Source organism: Ahaetulla prasina, chromosome 13 (assembly GCF_028640845.1).
Source record: "Ahaetulla prasina isolate Xishuangbanna chromosome 13, ASM2864084v1, whole genome shotgun sequence".
Taxonomy (NCBI): Eukaryota; Metazoa; Chordata; class Lepidosauria; order Squamata; family Colubridae; genus Ahaetulla; species Ahaetulla prasina.
Window position 1 is genome coordinate 26,602,096 of NC_080551.1, and position 20,510 is coordinate 26,622,605.

The 20,510-nt window shown below is 39.9% G+C and overlaps 1 protein-coding gene across 18 annotated transcripts in view; it reads right to left on the reverse strand.

The window, feature by feature from the left end:
* Positions 1 to 20,510, reverse strand: part of TCF12 (transcription factor 12) — a 75,418-nt gene that overhangs the window by 39,930 nt on the left and 14,978 nt on the right. For 13 of the 18 annotated variants that reach the window (XM_058156573.1, XM_058156586.1, XM_058156570.1 and 10 more), the window contains 3 exons: positions 18,084 to 18,157; positions 16,520 to 16,588; positions 11,401 to 11,503 (listed from right to left, as the gene is read on the reverse strand). In XM_058156573.1, the coding sequence (XP_058012556.1) occupies positions 11,401 to 11,503; positions 16,520 to 16,588; positions 18,084 to 18,157 (246 nt within the window). Of the gene's footprint in view, positions 1 to 11,400; positions 11,504 to 16,519; positions 16,589 to 18,083; positions 18,158 to 19,175; positions 19,440 to 20,060; positions 20,159 to 20,510 lie in introns of all 18 variants that reach the window. The other 5 variants (XM_058156580.1, XM_058156577.1, XM_058156576.1 and 2 more) reach the window with 2 other exon arrangements.

Genomic DNA, 20,510 nt, shown 5'->3' on the forward strand with positions numbered 1-20,510 from the left:
GTGCTGTTAAGGAGAAAAGGACTAGGTCAGGCCTCCTGATAGCTTTGCACCATATAGGATCAATCTCCTTAACTCTCAAGATCCCAAATGAGGTTCATCAAACACATTTTGTTGGCCAGGCAGTCACACAGTAAAACTGCAAATAGAGGACCTCCGTTTCATGGGTTTTGGATTCAACTAATCTGATTTCTATCTTGACTTTCCTCATGAGAACAAATCCATATCCATATTCAAAAACAAAACCAGTAACAGTTACCCAGTCAAGCAATTAAGTGCTCCAAAAACTGCCAGACGCCAACTAAGGAAAATAATACCCAGCAGCCCCATTTTTTCTCAAACAATATTAACCCTGCTGCTCATGTTAACCAGTTTGAATATTTTCTGTCCCAATCAAAAGCCCAGCACCAACTGATAAACAACCCTTAAGTCATATTTCAGGCAGGGTTTAAAATAACACGTTAGCACAATAGCAAAATACTAATATTGGAAAAATAACTGTGAGGCAGCAGGAAAACTTTGAATCTGTCTAATGAAAATCCTGGGGGGGGGGGGGGGGGGCGACATGTATACCTTTAACAGCACCCCAGAGAGCCCCTGGCTTTCAAGGATCTCCCTCCCATCAGGGCCAGCACCAGCCTTTCCTCACAGGAGGCGGCTGCTGCCTTGTTTGTTGAACTTTATGAGTAAAATAGCCAGGCTAGAAACTATAAAGGCTAAAATATTTTAATCAATTTTTATTTTTCATACTTAAATTTGCCCAGCAGCTACAGAGAAGCAGGGCAAGCAAAACTGACCGTTTGGGAAGATTGATGGATTACCAACTTATGCCAGCAATTTTCTTACTGATGGGGATGCTTGCTCCATTAGTGAAAAACTATGATTCAGAATCTTTTAACAAGGTGCAGCCTTTTTCAAATCAAGCTACATTCCCTGCAGCCCACAAACTCTGCTCGGCGGTACTTTGGAAACAGCTTGCCACCCAAACCCCACCAGGGCCTAGTTCTGCCTTTTTCAAAGTTAACTGAGGTTCTAGATTGGCCATCAATTAAAGAAAAATCCATAGCACAAGTGAATATGTAATTAACTGTGTATTCATTACAAATAAGTCTCCAGACCCGAATAATGAAAGATAACACTGATATTTAAAGAGAACAGTGAATCCATTTAGAATACTAAAAATCAATAGGTTAAAAAAGTCTGCATAATTACAATTAGACTGATAGCCATCCTAGTGGCATCTCAGAGAGGCAACTCTGGCAAAGCCAAGAAACTTATTTGATGGTGAGGCCACCACGATATTCTTCCCAACTGCCTTCTGCCAAATACAATGCAAAGGGGCACTGAATTAGTCTTGCTGTGAATGAACAATTGGAAAAACTACAAAATCTTTTGCTAAACAGAAAGTGATTTAAACAAGGAATTGCACATGCCCTACAGTTTAATTAGCATATTATTTATTTCATTAATATGTTTAATCAAATTTATTTTAGCAGCAGAGATCAGTATATTTTATCTTTCCTGAAAAATCAGCCCTTGATAAACAGATCTTTGGAGTGCTGCAGCTTCTTCTATATAAAATGCACAAAATCATGCAAATCCAATTGTATATAAAATAAGGCAACAAATAGCTTCACTACCCTATTACTGTACATTACATGTACTCCTTTGCCGTTAACTCCTTCTGACAGCACAGTTCGTAATGGTGGATGGTTGCTCACCCCAAGAGCTAGGCGGGACAGTGGGATTCCCTGAACTCCAGGCAGAAAAGCCATCCCAGTTGAACCTTCATCAAATCACTGCAATGGCATCTCTAGCCCTAAACTTTGCTTTGTGTTTTTTTTTGGTAAAGGATAAAGTGGAAGGAACTGTATTCTCAGCTCCAGATGTAACTCCTATGCAACCAAGGTAAGTTGATTAAAAACAGAAACCAAAACCAGGTTCTGCACAAATCTGAGTATTTCATTTAGTTCTAAACTGCTTGGATTCAGGCAATATACATTCAAAGAACCTCCTAGACAAGATGCTGTGCAAATGAAGCTCCACCGATTACAATGGAGGAGATGATAGAAGGCAACAGTTTATTAGAGAAACACCATTCCAAATAACAGAACAGAGTCGGAAGGGACAGTTCCTTTTACCACCAATAAAATGGATTGATTAAAGCAATTGCTTCCTGGAAGAATATTTCAAGAAAGGTGTTGTGCTGTTTACACTTTGAGGCATCCCTTCCCTTGGGGGAGATGAGCCAAAACCGCTCTTTTCATGGCCTATTATCATTTTAATTACATTCTCCTCCCAACGGTCTTCTTCCTGGACTGCCAGTTTAGAAGCAGTTACTAAGAATACACAGAACATTGACTCACAACTAAGGTATAATTATTTTTCACAGCTTAATAAAAATAATTATGGCGGTAAGCACATTGTTACTTCAATAGCCTCTTTTTGCTGACCTTTTGAGCTGCCTGCTGGTTGCTTTAAAATTGAATGGAGAACTAGTGTTTCACATTCAATTCACTGTCGGGGGCGAGTTATTGGCCCCAATGGAAAGGGTGCGCAACTTGGGCGTCCTCCTGGATGGGCGGCTGTCGTTTGACGATCATTTGGCGGCCGTCTCCAGGAGGGCTTTTTACCAGGTACGCTTGGTCCGCCAGTTGCGCCCCTTCCTTGACCGGGATGCCTTATGCACGGTCACTCACGCTCTTGTCACTTCCCGTTTGGATTATTGCAATGCTCTCTACATGGGGCTGCCCTTGAAGTGCACCCGGAGACTGCAGCTAGTCCAGAATGCAGCTGCGCGGGTTATAGTGTAACACCAATCCTACGCGGCTTGCACTGGCTTCCTGTAGTCTTTCAGGTGCGCTTTAAGATCCTGGTCACCACCTTCAAAGTGCTCCATGGCTTACGGGACCGCCTGCTGTTACCTTATGCCTCCCACTGACCCGTACGCTCACATAGAGAGGGTCTTCTCAGGGTGCCGTCCGCCAAACAATGCCGGCTGGCGGCCCCCAGGGGCAGGGCCTTCTCTGTGGGAGCTCCTACGCTCTGGAACGAACTTCCCCCTGGATTATGTCAAGTGCCTGATCTTCGGACCTTTCGCCGTGAGCTGAAAACATATTTATTTATTCAAGCGGGACTGGCCTAATATTTTTAAATTTTAATTGGGGTTTTATCATTTTAGGGTTTGAAATTTTAAATTTTAAATTTTTAATACTGGCCATTTTTTCTAATTTGCTCGGTTTTAAATTGTTGTTTTAATTGTATATTTTTATATTTCTTATCTTTTGGCTGTACACCGCCCTGAGTCCCTTGGGAGAAGGGCGGTATAAAAATTTAATAAAACTAAACTAAACTTTGTTTGACAGTTTAGAAGTCCAAATTTCACTTCCTCTTTGTATGCAGACAAACCAAGCGAATTTGCCACAAACAGTTTACTGAAACAACTGAGGGTGTCTCTCTCTCTCTGTGTGTGTGTGTGTGGTATGTGTGTGTGTGTGTGTACTTGGCATTTACTCAATGCTCCAATCTATTCTTCATTCAATTTGTATAGATGCCCACTTACCATGTGACTTGGGCATTATCACAAAAACTCATCAAAACAAAAATGAAATCACTCACAGAGTATAGAAAAAAATCCAGGTCCTTGGGGCCACTACGATATGAGGGGTTACACTGTTTCACAGGAGAGATGCAGAGGCACTTCTGGGTCCCACCAGGTAATGTGGTTTTAACCTTTGGTTAAAAAGGGATGTGGAACATGCCCTGCGATTTTGTGGAAAGTGGAAATAGCTGGAGACAAATAGCCCCACAAATAACTCAGCCTTCTGCCTTAAATGGCTTTCAAGGTGATAATCAGCATCTGGAACTGAATCTTTTTTTTAAATCAAGTTTTATTGATTTTTTTTCTTTCAGACACACCCACATATTTTATGAACAGAGTACTGGCCATATCGTATCTTATACAACTTGTCATATCCAAATACATTTTACATAGTTACAATTTCTGCCAAAATATTCTTTTTCCATATTTTTAATCATATCTTAATATGTCTATGCTTATTATATAAACAATATCTTCTTCCGTCCTCAAATTCTAATTTCTCAATTTTTAATCATATATATTCTCTTTTAACTTTCACAGTTTCATTCTTTATCCTGATAGATAAAGACATTTAAATATGTTCGGGTTGCCTTCCATTTCATCTTTTTTGTTTTACAGCAATTTTTCTTCTCTTTCTCCTCCTTTTCCTCTCCCTCCCGTCTTTTATCCTTCCAACTTTCTTCTTTCCTCCTCTCCTACTCCTTTTCTACTTCCCCTTCCTTTCTCCCCCTCCTCCTTTCTTCCTCTGTATCTAACCTTCTCTCCTACTCTTATTTCCCCTTCCTCTCTTCTTCCCTTTCTTCCATTCCTCTCTCTCCTTCCTCTCTTCTCCCTTCCTTCCACCTCCCTACTCCTTCTTCCATTCTCTCTCTATTGCTGTCTACACTTTCAGTTCAGTATTTTCCAATATGGTGTCCAGGCAACCCCAATTTTCCTCCATTTATTAAATATATTTCTCAGAATTCCTATCACATTTTTAAATTATTAACAATGTATTTCATCTTATTCCATTTTTACCTTAAAACCTTTTAACTAAATTAACCTTCCACTTCTTATTTTAATTCCTAATTTCTTATTCCCACATTGTTTTTTCTCTTTTATTAGCATTTCAATTTTATATCTCACTTCCAATTATTTTCACATATAAACCATTCTGTCTTTCACATTGCATCTGCTGATCTATTTTACAGTAAACAATATATTTCTTTTTTTTGCTTCTTACATACATTTCATTTCATTCTTACATCATTTACTAACATTTCAATTCTGTATCTTAATTTCAATTAATTATTCCCTTTTAGAGTAATCTGTATATTTCTTCTGATTTACTTCTTACAGAGAATTTCTATCACCAATACCATTCCCTTAAATCAACATATTAATGCTTTAATTCCCTTTCTACTATCCATTTTTCTTCCCCTTTTAACCATTTTTTGTCTCTCCAGAATTCCATTTCTTAATATTTTCCTCCCTTTCTCCCATTCTTATTTCCTTTTTCTTTTTGTATTTCTTGTATCTGCCTTCCTGCATCCTTTCTCTAGTTTTAAGATTGTTACCCTTTTAATTCTCCCCCTCAATCTTTTCTCACTTCCTTCTCTTCTCTCTTCTTTTTTGAGAAATATTCCCCTCATCCATTTATATTTTTGTCACTGTCAATCCCAGTGTAATCACCTATTTTTAAATCTTCAATTATTTTCTTTCCAACATTATGTTCTTGCTTCTCACTTATATTTTTTCTTTTTTTGTATTCTAACCAGTCCTCCGCTTCTTTATTTCCTTTAAACACTTCTTGCACCTTTTGACACATCTCCCTTAGTTCCTCATACTCATGCTCCCAATTTTCCTTGTTGTCAATTCAAAGAGAAAAGATTTTTTAGATTATTATTTTAGCTTATGTATAATTTAAATTCAAGTCCATATGTCTCTTTTTTCTTTTTTCTTTCCAAGTAGTGTCCAATTCAGCTATTCATTTAGACCATTCCAGTTTAAAACTTTATTCTTTCCTCTTTTTGAAGTCGTGCTCCAGCTGTTTAAACAAAAGCTCCTTAAAACTTCCTAGGAATCTGAATCCTTTGTTCTTTCCTTAAAACTTCCTAGGAATCTGAATCCTTTGTTCTTTCAGTCTTTAAAACACACTCCTTTTCACCAGCAGATGTCTCTCTCCAATCCACAAATCCTCAGGCAACAAAATATCAATTGTAAATCCACAAAGACAGTACTTTCTCTTCTATTAACTTCTTTTATTGTTACAGAATGCTTTCCCTCAGTTTTCTTTTTATGTTCTTTTTAATTCTCTCCAAATCCAACTTTAAATCCAGGTAGAAAGTTTTCCTTTTAGGGCTTTAGTTTTTTGAGTTCCTTTTTGGTTTTTTTTTCTTCACTTTGAATTCCCAAGTGCCAATTAGCCACTTATTTCAGGTTGGGACCGCTTTTAAGCTTTTAGAGAGTTTTTCTTCTTACCTGTGAGTTGGCCAATCACTCACCCGGTAACAATATTCCATTCAATCACCGCTCCTGCAAAAATCTTAGTCTGGTTGACCCAGCTTGTAGCGGTTGTTTCAATGGCCGCTGCCCCCGCCAACGGATCAAAGAGCTGCTTCTAATCCTTCAAGGAACTTGCCTGTTCCTCTTGGTTTTCTGAGGCGTCTCTCTTTCTTCCCCGTCCCTCCAAGACGGTTCCGGTCCAAAGACCACCCCTCCCCCCGACTGCTGTTTGTCTGGCTGGATTTTCGCAAAGCTTGTCGGACCTTCGCTTTTTCCAGCCAGTATCGTCGTGACGCTTCCGGTTCTCTGGAATTGAATCTTAAACAAGTACAGACAAACATTTTGGAGAGAAAGCAGGGAATGGGAGAGATGGAAGCAGGTCATGAACTGGGATATGTTGCACTAAATAGAAGAGACAGAAGTTAGTCTCACTTTCTCCAAAGTCTATCACAGAACAGGTTAATGGAAGGGCTTCTTGCACAAAACAGAGGAATCAGGATGATTTAAGAAGTTCAAGGGACCCACAGATGTGGATGCCAGGGCAACTCATTCTGATGCCCATTTCCCACCGCCAGAGCCAGAAATCCAAGGCACCCATGAGTGACAGGGGAAAGGGGCCACCTGCTTGCTCAGGTTCCACTATGAGTTTCCAACCAGCATGTTGTGCTTGAGGGGCCACTACCCTCTATCAGTGCTCTTATTATGACTTTATGTTGTGAACTGATTATACTTTTCATAAAAATATTCACTCAAAATAAACTCAAAGTACCAATACAGATTTATCATACACCTCTCCCCCACTTCTGTACGGCATGATGGAGTGCCTGAAAATAAAACTGCTACGTTATTGTAATGTGTTGTGTGTATCAACAGAAGAATGTTGATAAAAATGAATATTCTTCTAGGCTCATATTCTTGTCTTTAATATAGGTGTTGCCTAACTCAGAAATACAACAGTGCTTCATTAGAGCTAAACTTATTTAAAGCAAGCATTTTTATAGGCCTGTTTGGGCAGTCACAAATAAACCTTCCAAACCTCCAGTTCTTGGCATGACCTAGTGACTCAGGCAGAGAAGTTGCTCAAAGTGTAGAACTCCTACAATTCTGGCCTCCAGAGGAAAAATAATAAATTGCTAAGAAAACACACCATCAAACCTTAAACACAGCATCAATTTCAGTTAATTACAGCCTTGTCAGCAATGTGATTATTCAAACAGCTAGTGCAAATGTTAATGAGTCTTATTTGCATATTTATTTTTCCTTTGTTGAAATGTCATTATTACATTCTACAATGATGAATAGTGCTGATGAAGTGGCTGGATATGTAATTAGTCATAAGGTGGAGTGAATAGATCAATTATGGAAAAAACTGAGATTAAGAAATAATCAAACGAGAACACCCAATTAAAAAAATTAAAAGAAAAAAAAATGAAAATGTCCAGATAATGATTTATCATTTTGATTTCAAAACTTGTTTACAATAAAGCCTTTTTTTAAATAAGTAAGATTGTAAGAATAATCAGATATCTGAAACAATAAATATCTTCTGCAAAAGCAGAGCTGGACTAATATTTTTCAGATATTGCCAAAAGTCTATTTGACAAAGATTTTCATAAAGGATTTATCATCCTTCTATAGTTGAAACTTGCACATCTTTAACTTTGTAAAACATATGGAAATGGGGGAAAGCATGGCTTAAAATACTGCTTTATTTTTAAAAGGAACATCTTCCTTAGTCTTTTACCATTGCTTGTTTGTTATTTGCTGGGGAACATATTACAGAAGACCAGATGGGGACATTCCACATGACCAAACCAATCCATCACCTCTGCAGGGCGCAGGTGCAACACAGCCGTGCAGCAACACCCCCATTTCACAGTCTATTGGATACAAACACATGATCGCCAATCAATGGCACCCCAAGGACTTCAGATGGGGGAGGCTCTCTCAAGTCTTACTGGTCCATGCCTGATGACTTCATAATCACACATCATTACATTCACTGGAGGATACAAACTAGCATTTTAATAACCTCCACTGGAAGCGCTTCACGGTGTGCACATTATTAAGAGCACTCTTTGCAATGAAGTCGCTGATTTATATGGCATAAGGCTGAATTATATGAAACTTCTATCTGAAAAGTGTTTCTGTTCAGCCCAAGTGTCCTAAAAACTTCATTCATTTTGACTAAAAGACTAGGAATTTAATCTTTGCACAGAAAAATGATATATCAAGCTAACACAGGTAGAAATTTTAAATAATGTAAATATTTGGTACAGAAAACTACACTGCAGTCAATAGGGTCCCTTCACATTTTATTCAGAACTATTTTCTGAAGTGATGGCTATGTTCATTTTAACTGTATGCCAGGACAATCAATCAAAACTTCAACAAGGTTTCTATAGTCTTCATAGAGAACTATTGGCCAATTGGTCTTTTTCCTCTCCAGGACCAATATTTTTCAGGCTATCCCTACCCCATGTTCTAAAACTCACTGGGCACTGGAAGTGGCAACAGAGAAGTAGTCCCATTCCCATTCTCAGCCGGGAGACAGGGAAACTTTATTAAACAGGTTACCTGCAACACTGTCTGTGCAGCAGGACAGCGGGTGCACCTAAGTCGCCTCCTTCTCAAACTTTAGACAGACAAGCGATGGATCAAGGTGTACAGAAAAGAAAGAACCTCTCAGGTCTGCTTCTCTAGATTGCTATCCTGAAAGGGAGCGTAATTCTAATAGATTACCCAGGGCGGCAAGTGAGACCCAAGTGAGATACCTTGCTCCTACAATGGCTTCCTTTGGACTTACTGTAGCACCTGCTCTCTAAAGCCCAAGAAGAGTGCAGGGCAGAAGCAAGACCAGCACCTGGATCAGCAGATCTAGCTCTCATGGTCAAAGTGATCTGCAACCACAATTCAAAAGCAGAGGAAGTAGACAGTAACTCCTGCGCTCCTTAACCTGTGACGGCCTCTGCTCCCAGCTTCATGGGCTCTGTGTCTGGACAACAGTCACCAGGACCCATGAGGTCTCAGTTAAGACTATTCAATGTTTTCCTTTGTGTAGCAAGAGTTCAAACTCACCCTGAGCATAACTGTATGGATAGTAAACTTTATGAATCAATATTAATCCTGATTGTTCATTGACTGGTTTCATGGACCAAATATAATTACTTCCTCAGTTATTTCTGCTCCGCATAAACCCTCATCTGAAAACCTACATTTGAACAACTTCGGAAAGCTGCACATATTGTTAGTGTTGAATAACAAAGTGAATTGTTTCTGAAACCATCTCCTATATTCCACATGATTCTGAAAAAGGAAGTAAGCTAAAAGCAAGTTTTTACTTGTAATTTAAATCATTAATATAAAAATATCTTTAAGGCACAATAATTAGAGCACTTAGAGAAGATAATTTACTTCCCCAGGGAGAGGCACATTCTTCTAAGTTGCATCATAAACATACTAACCAAGAAGCATTCTGTATTTTTCGTTCTTTCCTCAATTAATTTATAATTGAATCTATGAATTCTAATAGTTACTATTGCTCCATTGCAACTATTTATAAAATTAACAATATCACAGCAGAAAATGCAGATACTCATGAATTTGTCAGAGACTTTTCTTTAATAACCAATTACTGTTAAAGTAAAACATTTAATTCTTTACATGTTATCCTTCTAACAAAATTAGAATTAGAAACATAAATCAGTTCAATATAATTTCCTCTGACAAAAAACACTTCAGAATGTCTAAACCAATTTTAATATTCATCTTCTAAAAAAGCATAATGTTCATTCCTGAATAATTATCCTTTTCTATTCTTCAGCATTTTTTTTTTTGGTCCTGTAATGTAAAAGATCATTAGTGTTTTAAAACTCCATTGATCAAGCCACCAGCAATTAATAATCCACTATCTTTCCTCACAAACATGCCTGTGGCTGAGCATAAGAGTACTACAAAATAAAATAATATAATAAAATATCACCCTGCAGACAAATAACTATTTTTAATGATTGAAGGATTATTGAAAAGCGTATGATTGACAGAAGCATTGATAGGACTTATGAAAAGCGTATGAAATTATACCATTTTAAATACTGTGAAAAATAATCTGTTAGACAACCAACAGGGAAAGCCTGAGCAAGCTAGTTTAAAGCAAATGAATAAGCATCAGCTTCCCTCCTCTCTCAAAAAGCCCAAGTACACCTTGGGAAAGAAATGCATGGAGTTTTCATAAGACCTGCTTATGAAAGACATCAGACATCACCCAAGGCATAATGGGGTTTAACACAGGTTGTTAACTCAGTCATTGTAGTTTGTAAGTCACATTATTGCAAATTGTGGCTTCCTCTAAAACCTAATTGGTTAAATAAGCCATGTCGAGGTACCACAAAGAACAACACCCTGCAACATGAACCTTCTCCTATGGCCTCAAGGCACACAACATGGTTGCTGAAAGAGAGAGAATGCTAATGGACACTTACACAAGTGGCTGCAGATTCAAAGAATTAAGAGATTAGCATGAAATTTGATATCACTGCAGTGGCAGTCTGTCTCTTCCATGGAATTGTAAGAATCAATAATGGCAGTTATTTTTTCCAAATATCCTTGAGCAGAGTACTGCACTCTCCGCCTTTATTTAACAAGTCCAAGCACTGCAAACCCTTTCTTTGCCTTGCCAGCACCACTGACCCAAACTACAGCCCCGCAACTCCTCTGTTCTGTGTATCTGCCAGAGCTTCCCTTTGTTCACTGCTATCCCCCATCATTGAATTATTCACAGAACTTTTCTACTGGGACCTTTCCTCCTTCTTTACTGGCATTGAACACCTCCTTGCCCTTCCTCTCCCTGCTTTCCTTTTCTCTGGTGACTCCCACATTGAATGGCTTCTGCCAAAAATAACAAAATAAGAGAATAACGAAGTTGGAAGGGACCTTGGAGGTCTTCTAGTCCAACCCTCTTCTCTGTACTCTTTCAGAGTCTCAAAATCTTTTTTATATCATGGGTGCAAAAGCGTGGTCTTACTGAGGCCTTGTAAAGTGATACTAACATTCACGTGATCTTGATTCAATCCCTCTGCTAATGCAGCCTAGGACTTGTGTTGGCTTTTTGCGCAGCATATTCAAGTGCTTGTCAACTAGGGCTCCAAGATCCCTCTTGGAAACACATTAAATAGATGCTTGGGGTCCTGTATGACCAACTTCTAATGCCTCAGTGTTGGCATTGATTGCTTGCTCCTGCCTGATCGTACCAATGGCATTAATCGGGGGGGGGGGGAACCATTTTGTAGGGAGCAATGCAGAAATTAATACCAACTTACCTATCAGATTTGAATTCAGGAAAGGAGTTGGAGATAATCCTTCACTGGGTCCTAATTGTTCATCACTCAACTGATCACCGTAGGAAGGAGTATCTATAAAACCCTATGCACAAAGAACAGTATTAAAGTAGCTATTATTTTGCAGCTCCATTTTCTCAGTTCAAGTAAACTGAAATGAAAACATGGATGTACAGTGGGTCATTTTTTGATGAAATTGGATTTTAAATGTTCGTGTCACAGAATACATATAAGCTGACCATTTTTAAACTTCCATCATACTATAAATACTATAGTATGGTTTTTCATAAATAAATGTTAAGAGATGAGACTTCAATATCTTCCATAAAACAAATGCAAATGTATGATTTTTAATTACACCATTGGGAATTTGCTGCTCCTTATGCTGGATGTCAATTTTGGGTAGGGCAGGGTCTTGATTGGTGGATACATGCATGCAGAAGCAGCTCAGAGATTTCTGCTTATGGCCACAATGATACTAAGCTACAGTGTACAAAGCTTTCCCCAGTTCTTCTGACAGAAATTCCAGGAAGACAATAGCACTTTGAAACAATCACAGACTTTGTCACAGTGTATGTAACATATTTTTCACAATCATTTGTTTACTGTACCCTTCTTTTGTCCTCTCCCCTTCCAATTCAGCAAAAGCCCACACGTACACATCAAATATGTTCCATACAATGATGCTTGGGCACCTAGGAGCCTTTGACTAAGATTCTGTGCTACCGTAGTTTATTTTTTTATTAATTCAATTTAATAAATAAACTAGGGCTCCCTGCTGCCTGGTACCTATGTAAAACTGGGTAACTGGGTAACAAGGTCATTTGTTGATTCTTCAGTCCACTTGAGGCAGACTCAAGCAATATGTTTGAGAAACCTTTAATTAAAGACTCTTGTGATTATGGCGACAATTTAAAAAAATCATTTTAGGGTCTTTTCTCGATAGTATTATTTGGAGAAGGACAATTTGCTCATTGCAAGTTGCATACTAAAAGCTTCCAATTTGGACTATTTTATCACATTAACTGGCCTAAATGTATTACTCAACTGCTGAAACAAGAGATCACCAAAATCCCACAGGACTAGAAATCATCCATCCCTAAACATTTATTATTTTCCAGATTGGGGCTTGCACTGAAAGTAAACTTGGTGGAACTCCCTAATTTGGCTCCTGCAATTTAGGAGGAGGAGTAGTAGTAGAAGCAGCAGCCGACCAGAGTGTAACAGGGTAATCCCATGTTCTCTCCTTTATTTGGAGAGATTTGGCTGATTGGAACTCCCTGGAATACCAGCATTAAGGATTAATGCTCATGAATGTGCGCACATTCTTCGCATTTGTTGTGCCTCGCTCACCCCCCTCTCCGCAGCCGGGCCCCTCTCGTCTCCTGCCGGACGCTGATAGTGCAGAAGAATGTCCTGGCATGCCTCCAGCCCCCAGTCCTGGCACCATGCCCGGACAGACCGAGCAAGACGAATGGCCTGACATGCCTCCAGCCCCCAGTCCTGGCACCATGCCCGGACAAACGGAGCAGCTGGGCCCCTCCCCCACAGCATGTGAGCCTGGGGAGTGTGAAGCCAGTCACGAGCTGGAATTACCGGCAGCTGGAGACTGGAGGGACCCACGCTTCTGGAGAGTGGAGAGGTGACGTCAGCAAAAGGAAGGGAGGGGCAGGCCTGGATAAGTGCTGAGTCATGGAGCCACACCCCATGGCCTATATAAAGGATCTGCTTTCTAGCATTTTTTGAGTCAGGCAAAGTCTAACTTTGCTGAAGGATTGCTGAAGTCACAACCTGGTCTCCTGCCTGTCCTGACAACTCTTGACAGAACTTTGGCAAAGCTGCAGAGGCACGCTTGATACGGACTTCCCCGACCCGGCCGTCAGAGGAGGAGTGGGACACGACAGCATTTATCTTCTGGGAGGCCCCAAGATTCCTTTGCTTTATTCAATTCAAAATCATCAATGCGCACACACCAGGCACTCGGGGAAAATCTTAATGACATTGATAACTTCAGTGGTAGGCTACTGCTGCTTGTAACAAGTGAAGCTAAGCAAGATCACATCAAATACCTGTACAATTAGCACAGGGGCCCCCCAAGGCTGTGTGCTCTCCCCACTTCTCTTTTCTCTGTATACCAATGACTGCATCTCCAATGATCCATCTGTTAAGCTACTGAAGTTCGCAGATGACACAACAGTGATTGGTCTCATTTGAGAAAATGACGAATCCGCATATAGACGAGAGGTCGAACGACTAGCCTTGTGGTGCAACCAAAACAATCTGGAATTGAACACACTCAAAACCGTAGAAATGGTGGTAGACTTTAGGAGAAACCCTTCTATACTTCCACCTCTCACAATAATTGACAACACAGTATCAACAGTAGAAACCTTCAAATTTCTGGGTTCTATCATATCGCAAGATCTCAAATGGACAGCTAACATCAAAAACATCATTAAAAAAGGACAACAAAGAATGTTCTTTCTGCGCCAACTCAGTAAGCTCAAACTGCCCAAGGAGCTGCTGATTCAGTTCTACAGAGGAATTATTGAGTCTGTCATTTGCACCTCTATAACTGTCTGGTTCGGTTCTGCAACCCAACAAGAAAAACACAGACTTCAGAGGATAATTAGAACTGCAGAAAAAATAATTGCTACCAACCTGCCTTCCATTGAGGACCTGTATACTGCACGAATCAAGAAGAGGGCCGTGAAAATATTTGCAGATCCCTCGCATCCTGGACATAAACTGTTTCAACTCCTACCCTCAAAACGACGCTATAGAGCACTGCACACCAGAACAACTAGACACAAGAACAGTTTTTTCCCGAAGGCCATCACTCTGCTAAACAAATAATTCCCTCAACACTGTCAGACTATTTACTGAATCTGCACTACTATTAATCTTCTCATCGTTCCCATCACCAATCTCTTTCCACTTATGACTGTAACTTTGTTGCTGGCAATCCTTATGATTTATATTGATATATTGACCATCAATTGTGTTGTAAATGTTGTACCTTGATGAACGTATCTTTTCTTTTATGTACACTGAGAGCATATGCACCAAGACAAATTCCTTGTGTGTCCAATCACACTTGGCCAATACCATTCTATTCTATTCTATTCTAGTTTTTGAGTAACAGAGCACATCCCTGATTGGACAGTTACATTTAGGTTTTGGAGAAGGTCGTATGGTAGTATGATGTTACCACTTTTATTAGTAGCAATCTTTATTAGTAACATTTCAGCAATTAATATCAGTGGAAGTATGTATACTTATGTAAATTGGTTAAGTTTATTCCATCTGACATCTTTAGCGTATACTGTATTTTTATGTTCGAAGTCTGTACAGATTCTCAGTTATCCAGGTCATGGTTGTCCCTTTTTCAGGAGGCAACTGGACTTTCTTGTTTTTTCTTTTGAAGATGTTTTGCTTCTCAGCCAAGAAGCTTCTTCAGCTCTGACAGGATAGTGGGGAATGATCAGAGCTGAAGGAGCTTCTTGGATGAGAAGTGAAAGTAAAAAAAGAAAAGAAAACCCAGTTGCCTTCTGAAAAAGCACCTTTGGGACATTTTATGTGGAAAGTTTTAAATTGTTGATTCTATGTTGTAGATCAGGGATTCTCAAAACTACAGCCTGTGGATACGGCCCGCCAAAGCAATTAATCCAGCCCGCACGGCACCATGAGGCTGCCCCGCCCACACAGCCCTGCTCACTCACCAGCCCCTGCCCTTCGGCCGAGCGCAGGCCTTAATTGGTGGGCAGCTGCGGTGAGCAGTGGTGCGAGCCCAGTGGGCTGCAACTGGAAGGTTAGACCAATGGTGAGGGAGGGAAATCCGCTCCCAGCCCACCGCGCTAGGCTAAAGGGCCGTCTCGGGGGCATGGGGTGGACACAGCGAGAGTCAGCCACCTTTCGCTGCTCTGGGCTGGCTTCTCCGCTGGCCCACGACCTTTGGCTGAGCGCTGGCCTTACTTTCGTGTGCAGCCGTGGTAACCAGAGCTCTGTGAGCCTCACGGGTTGGAACTGGAAAGTAAGGCCAACAGTGGGGGAGGGAAATCCGCCCCAGACCAAACAGGCTAGGCTGAAAGGGGGGGGGGCTGTGGATGGTGGGGCTCAGCCGCCTTTCGGGTCTGCCTCTCGGTTTCCATGGGGCCTCCAGGTGCTGCCACATGCTCGTCTTCCCCTCTGTCTCGGGCCCCGCATCCAGCCCATGACTGGGAGATGCATCATCCAGTGCAGTGCTCTTCCCCGAGGGCCTCCTGCTCAACTACCTTGCACCCGTCCTTGTCCTTCTCCCGCCTGGCTGCCGGCTCCTTGAGCAGTGCTGGGCTGAGAGTGCCAAGACATAGCTAGAATTGGAAGAAAAGGCTGCACGGCTGTGGCAGAAAGAACCAGAGTGACACCCAGCAGTTTAGATGAGAAGGCGTGAGTGAGGTGGCGGCTGCTTTCTCCGGTAACTGAGCCCACCGCGCCAATTTGCGGGCTCGCTATAGCCACACCCACCCAGCCGGTGAATTGGCCCCCTGTTAAAAAAGTTTGAGGACCCCCGTTGTAGATATTTTGCTTTTGATAAAAATACTGTTCAGACTATAATTAAAGAGGTATCATATAATGGAATCAATAAATATCTGCCTATTAGGATTATCCCATTTCTAAAAGCAGATATTTCTGGAATCTGGCTGTTACCACTTCCCTCCTCAGCCACCAAGACTTCCTCGGATTCATCTTGGTCACCCCAATACTGCAAGGCCAGATGGTCTGCATGCCAAGTTAATGCACCACTCCTGAATTGTAGTCCTTCCCCTGTGCCTACCCTCCTATCTGACTCTATCCACCCCTTAACTAAAATAGAGCTTTCTCCGTAAGACCACCTGGCTAGATGGAAGGCACAAAGTTGTGGCCACAAGATGTTTCTTCTCTGCCAGGACCAGGGTTAGTTCAATAGGCGCTATTTCTTCATTCTATGATTTAATGGGCAATCTGTAGAGCCAGGAAAGTTTCCTGTTTGGCATTTCAGGGAGACTGTGTGTAAAAATATAAAGGAGATAAAAACGAAGAGAAATCCTACAGTCACCTACATACAAGAAGCGAATCATACCTCCTCGTGTTTTAGCTTCTCCAGAGCTGTTGAAATATCTGAGCTTTTTACAAGAAGGCTGCCATTTTCCTGTAAAAGAAAAAACATTTAGCATAACGTACCAGCCTTTACATTTCTAAATAAAGAAATAATCATAAGAAAACTGATGATTTCAGTTTTGATGAAACTGATGAGGCTGATCAGTGGTCTATTTGGACAGTAGTTTATATCATGAAGAACTGTACAAATTATACACACACATACTTGGTGTTCTTGGAGAGATTAGTAACCTGAAGCATATATGCCACTTAAGAACCATGCTGTCCTGGTATACTTATAGTTCCTTATACAATTAAGGAGGTGGCGACATGTTTAAAACCCACTTATCTCCAAAAGCACTTGCCAATCTTTAAAAAAAGAGTATACGAACTCTCATAAAAGATAAAAAAAGCTATAATCAGGGTTTGATGCGGAAGTGTTGGCCACAATGACCTAAATGCAGCTGGGATTCCCCTTGTGTTAGCTAGCTAGGGAGACATTAAAATTCTAGTTATCAAAGTACTCTTCAAGTAACTCACTGTTTCTCAACTGTGGCAACTTGAAGATGTGTGGACTTCAACTCCCAGAATTCCCCAGCTAGCCAGCTGGCTGGGGAATTCTGGGAATTGAAGTCCACACATCCTCAAGTCGCCATGATTGAGAAACACTGAAGTAACTTATGGTTGTCTTTTTTTTGCTTGAACATTCTATATTCTATTAAAGGGGTGAACCTCTAGTCCAAAACATGTCATTAAATTAAATAATATTCCTGATAAATATTGTAATCAAAATAATTGAAGTGGCTGGGAATTGTAATTAAACAACATTTGGAAGCACACAGATTATATATTTTTAAAATCCCACCTTTATTATAAGTAACTCGAGATGGCAAATATACACAATGCTCCTTCCTCCTCCTCCTCCTTTCCCCACAATAACCATCTTGTGAGGTGGGTTGGGCACAAAGTCACCCAGCCAGCTTTCATGCCTAAGGCAGGATAAGAACTTGAGTCTTCTGTTTTCTAGGCCATAGGCTGGTGCTTCAACTGACAAATTAAAACCATTTAATTCTAGTAGTAAAAACTATTTTCTTCAACATGACCCAAACTATTTCAAACAAGCATGCTATATTACCAATTCTACAGATAAGAATTACTTCAATTGCTTTATTGGACTTGCATAAATAGAACATGATGACAATAAATAAGTAATTAAACCTAACACCCACATTTTGGCTGGGGATACCAAATGTTTGGTGGAAAGCTTTCATGAGGAAACTGCAGTCAGGAAAACTGTGGGAAACTGAGACCCTCTCTGGACAGTAATGAAATCTTGATTCAAACCTCGTGCTCCCAAACCTGGACAGCAGCTGTAACACATGTTCAGATCTATTCACAAATCTCCCTAGATGATTAGTTATTTGTGTTGGGAAATAATTCAGAGTTGCTCATTAAAAGCACCCCAAGGCAAATACATGTTCAGGAAAGTGCTCAGATATTGGATATTCCTATAATCGGCTTTAACCACAGTTAAGTTATCCTCTTACCCTTGTAGGTTCATAGGAAGGACTTGACTGACCGCTTGCTTCCCAAGATATCACCCCTGCTCGTTCCTCCATACCTAGCAGTAGAAAGAAAATGCATGCTCTGTAATAAAATGCGAGGACTCAAAGAAATCATGGGTTAAAATTATGCTCAACTTTCAATCTCCTGAAAGCATTCAGAAGATACCCCAGGGCAGCTTTCTCCTGACTATTCACACCTAAATTAGGTGACAGTTTGTATTAAGTGAGGCTATATTCTGAAAGCTTAGTTACACTGAATCACAATTTGGGTGTTAATGACAAGGCAATTTGGGAAGCTCTTCTTTGTATTTCCTTTCAATCTGTTTGCCACGTAGTAATATCTGTGATCTTACATACTGTAGAGTCAAGCTTGATTGCAAACCATTCACAAATGTTATGAAACTCAATATTTCCTTGCTCTCTTCTCTATCAAATGCTTTTTGGAAATTCACAAAGTTTGGCAAGGGAAAAGGTTTAATGGTATGACTGTGCTGATTCATCATGTCTAGCTGGTTGTTTTGCATGCTTCCTGGGGCTTTGGATCAACTCTGAACTGGATTCCAAAGAGATGCCTCAGAACAGAGGATGTGAATGACATTCCTTCAATGGGATGCTCTTTCTGAGATGTGAGGGAGTTGCAGAAACCTGGGAAAAGGTGTGATTTCTTTAAAAAGCTGGAGACAAGGGCTCTAGGTGAGCTCTGACATACCATTCTGCAAAAATATCCAAAATGCCACCTAGTTCTACAATATGCCAAGAACAAAAACTTCAAGACAGTAATTCTCTGGATATACACCCATCATTTATTTTAAATGAGTGTTGAAAGGAGGTTGCTTTTACTACCAGTAGTAAATTTATTAACTTTTATTTTTCCTCTAACTTCTTGGATACACACCTGAACACTTGTGAGCAGAAAGGATATAACAACTATACTAAACTTAATACAAAATCTTACGCTAATAAATTGCATGACAAATGATTTGTTTTTGAGAATAATCTTTATAGAGTAGGATTTACTCAAAAAGCTCAAAGAAATGACATTTGTTAAGTGTTATATACAACTCCATAACTTACAAAAGCAATAGAATCACATCATATGATTGGTACATTATCATTACATACAATGATAATTTTCTAGAGCATTTCCCAGAGCCATAGTCCACGACGACTTTGCCATATTCTACAGCTGACAATGTAATAATTTTATTGTACTTGGTCCAAGGAGTGAGGAAGTGTGGTGACTGGCACCAACGAAGGCAGAAGTCACCCTTGGCATATCACTCTTTTCTCCGTAAGAGAAGGCAAAACGACCACCACAGCAAATGCAAACATAAAGATCTTCCATATTCCGATGCAAAGAAAGGAAACAATATGTTTATGGAGATTCTCAGTCGGCCAGGTCAGGGTTGTCCCAAGGGTGCTTTTTCAAGAGGCAACTGGATTTTTCCAGTTGCCTCTGGAAAAGCACCTCTGGGGCGAAGAACACAATACATTTAAAAAATTGCAAAACCTACAGTACACGTAAGACTCAAATATACTGTATAGAGAAAAAAATAACGCTACAATTAGCACCTATAGCTTACATAGATGCAATTAAGATTCCACTCCCATGAAAAATTCTATCAAACTCGCTTCTAATACTAAATTAGGAGGACTGTCTTTCTTCCTCTTGTGATCAAAATGCAAAACAAAAAATACCAAGTTCTTGGATAGGGAGATCAGAGAGAAAAAATTATGGTTATGAGGACAGGAATCAGAGTCAGATATTCCCTGGTTTACTTAACAACTTTCACAAACAGGAGGAAATAAGCCAAATAAATCATTTCACACTCACACAATTTGCATAATCACATTTAAGGATTCAAACCTAGTCAGTAAGTAGTTTCTCCCTAAACCGAATAACTGGTTTATTAAGTGATCATGCAAAAATCAGGCTATGGAAAAATGAAAAGCACTTACACATTTTTGTTTCACACAAAGAGTCAATATTTTACTGTAATAATCTTCAGGTGATGGTTCTTTTTCTTACATCTTTAAGTATATTATGATTATGCAATCTATTGAGAATAATTTGAAAATAGTTTTTCATTGTCATGCAAATAATGAATGTTAAAGTAACACTTTATTGAATTGCTTTCTTATTACTGAATAGCAAACCAGACTCAAAGGTGTAATGCCAAAAAACCCACTGGCTTTGCTATACAATCAATTGCACTGGACTCAAATAATACACTTCCCAATGAACAACATTCTATCAAGACCCCCAATGAAGATTTTCTAGGAAAGCTGTGAAATCCCACTTGCTTCTTTATTATTTTGCATTTTCACTGGACTATTCCTGGGTTTTGTCTTTACAATAAATCAGATTTACTTATGCAAGCTACCTAGATTTCTTTTTTGCCTTTGTAA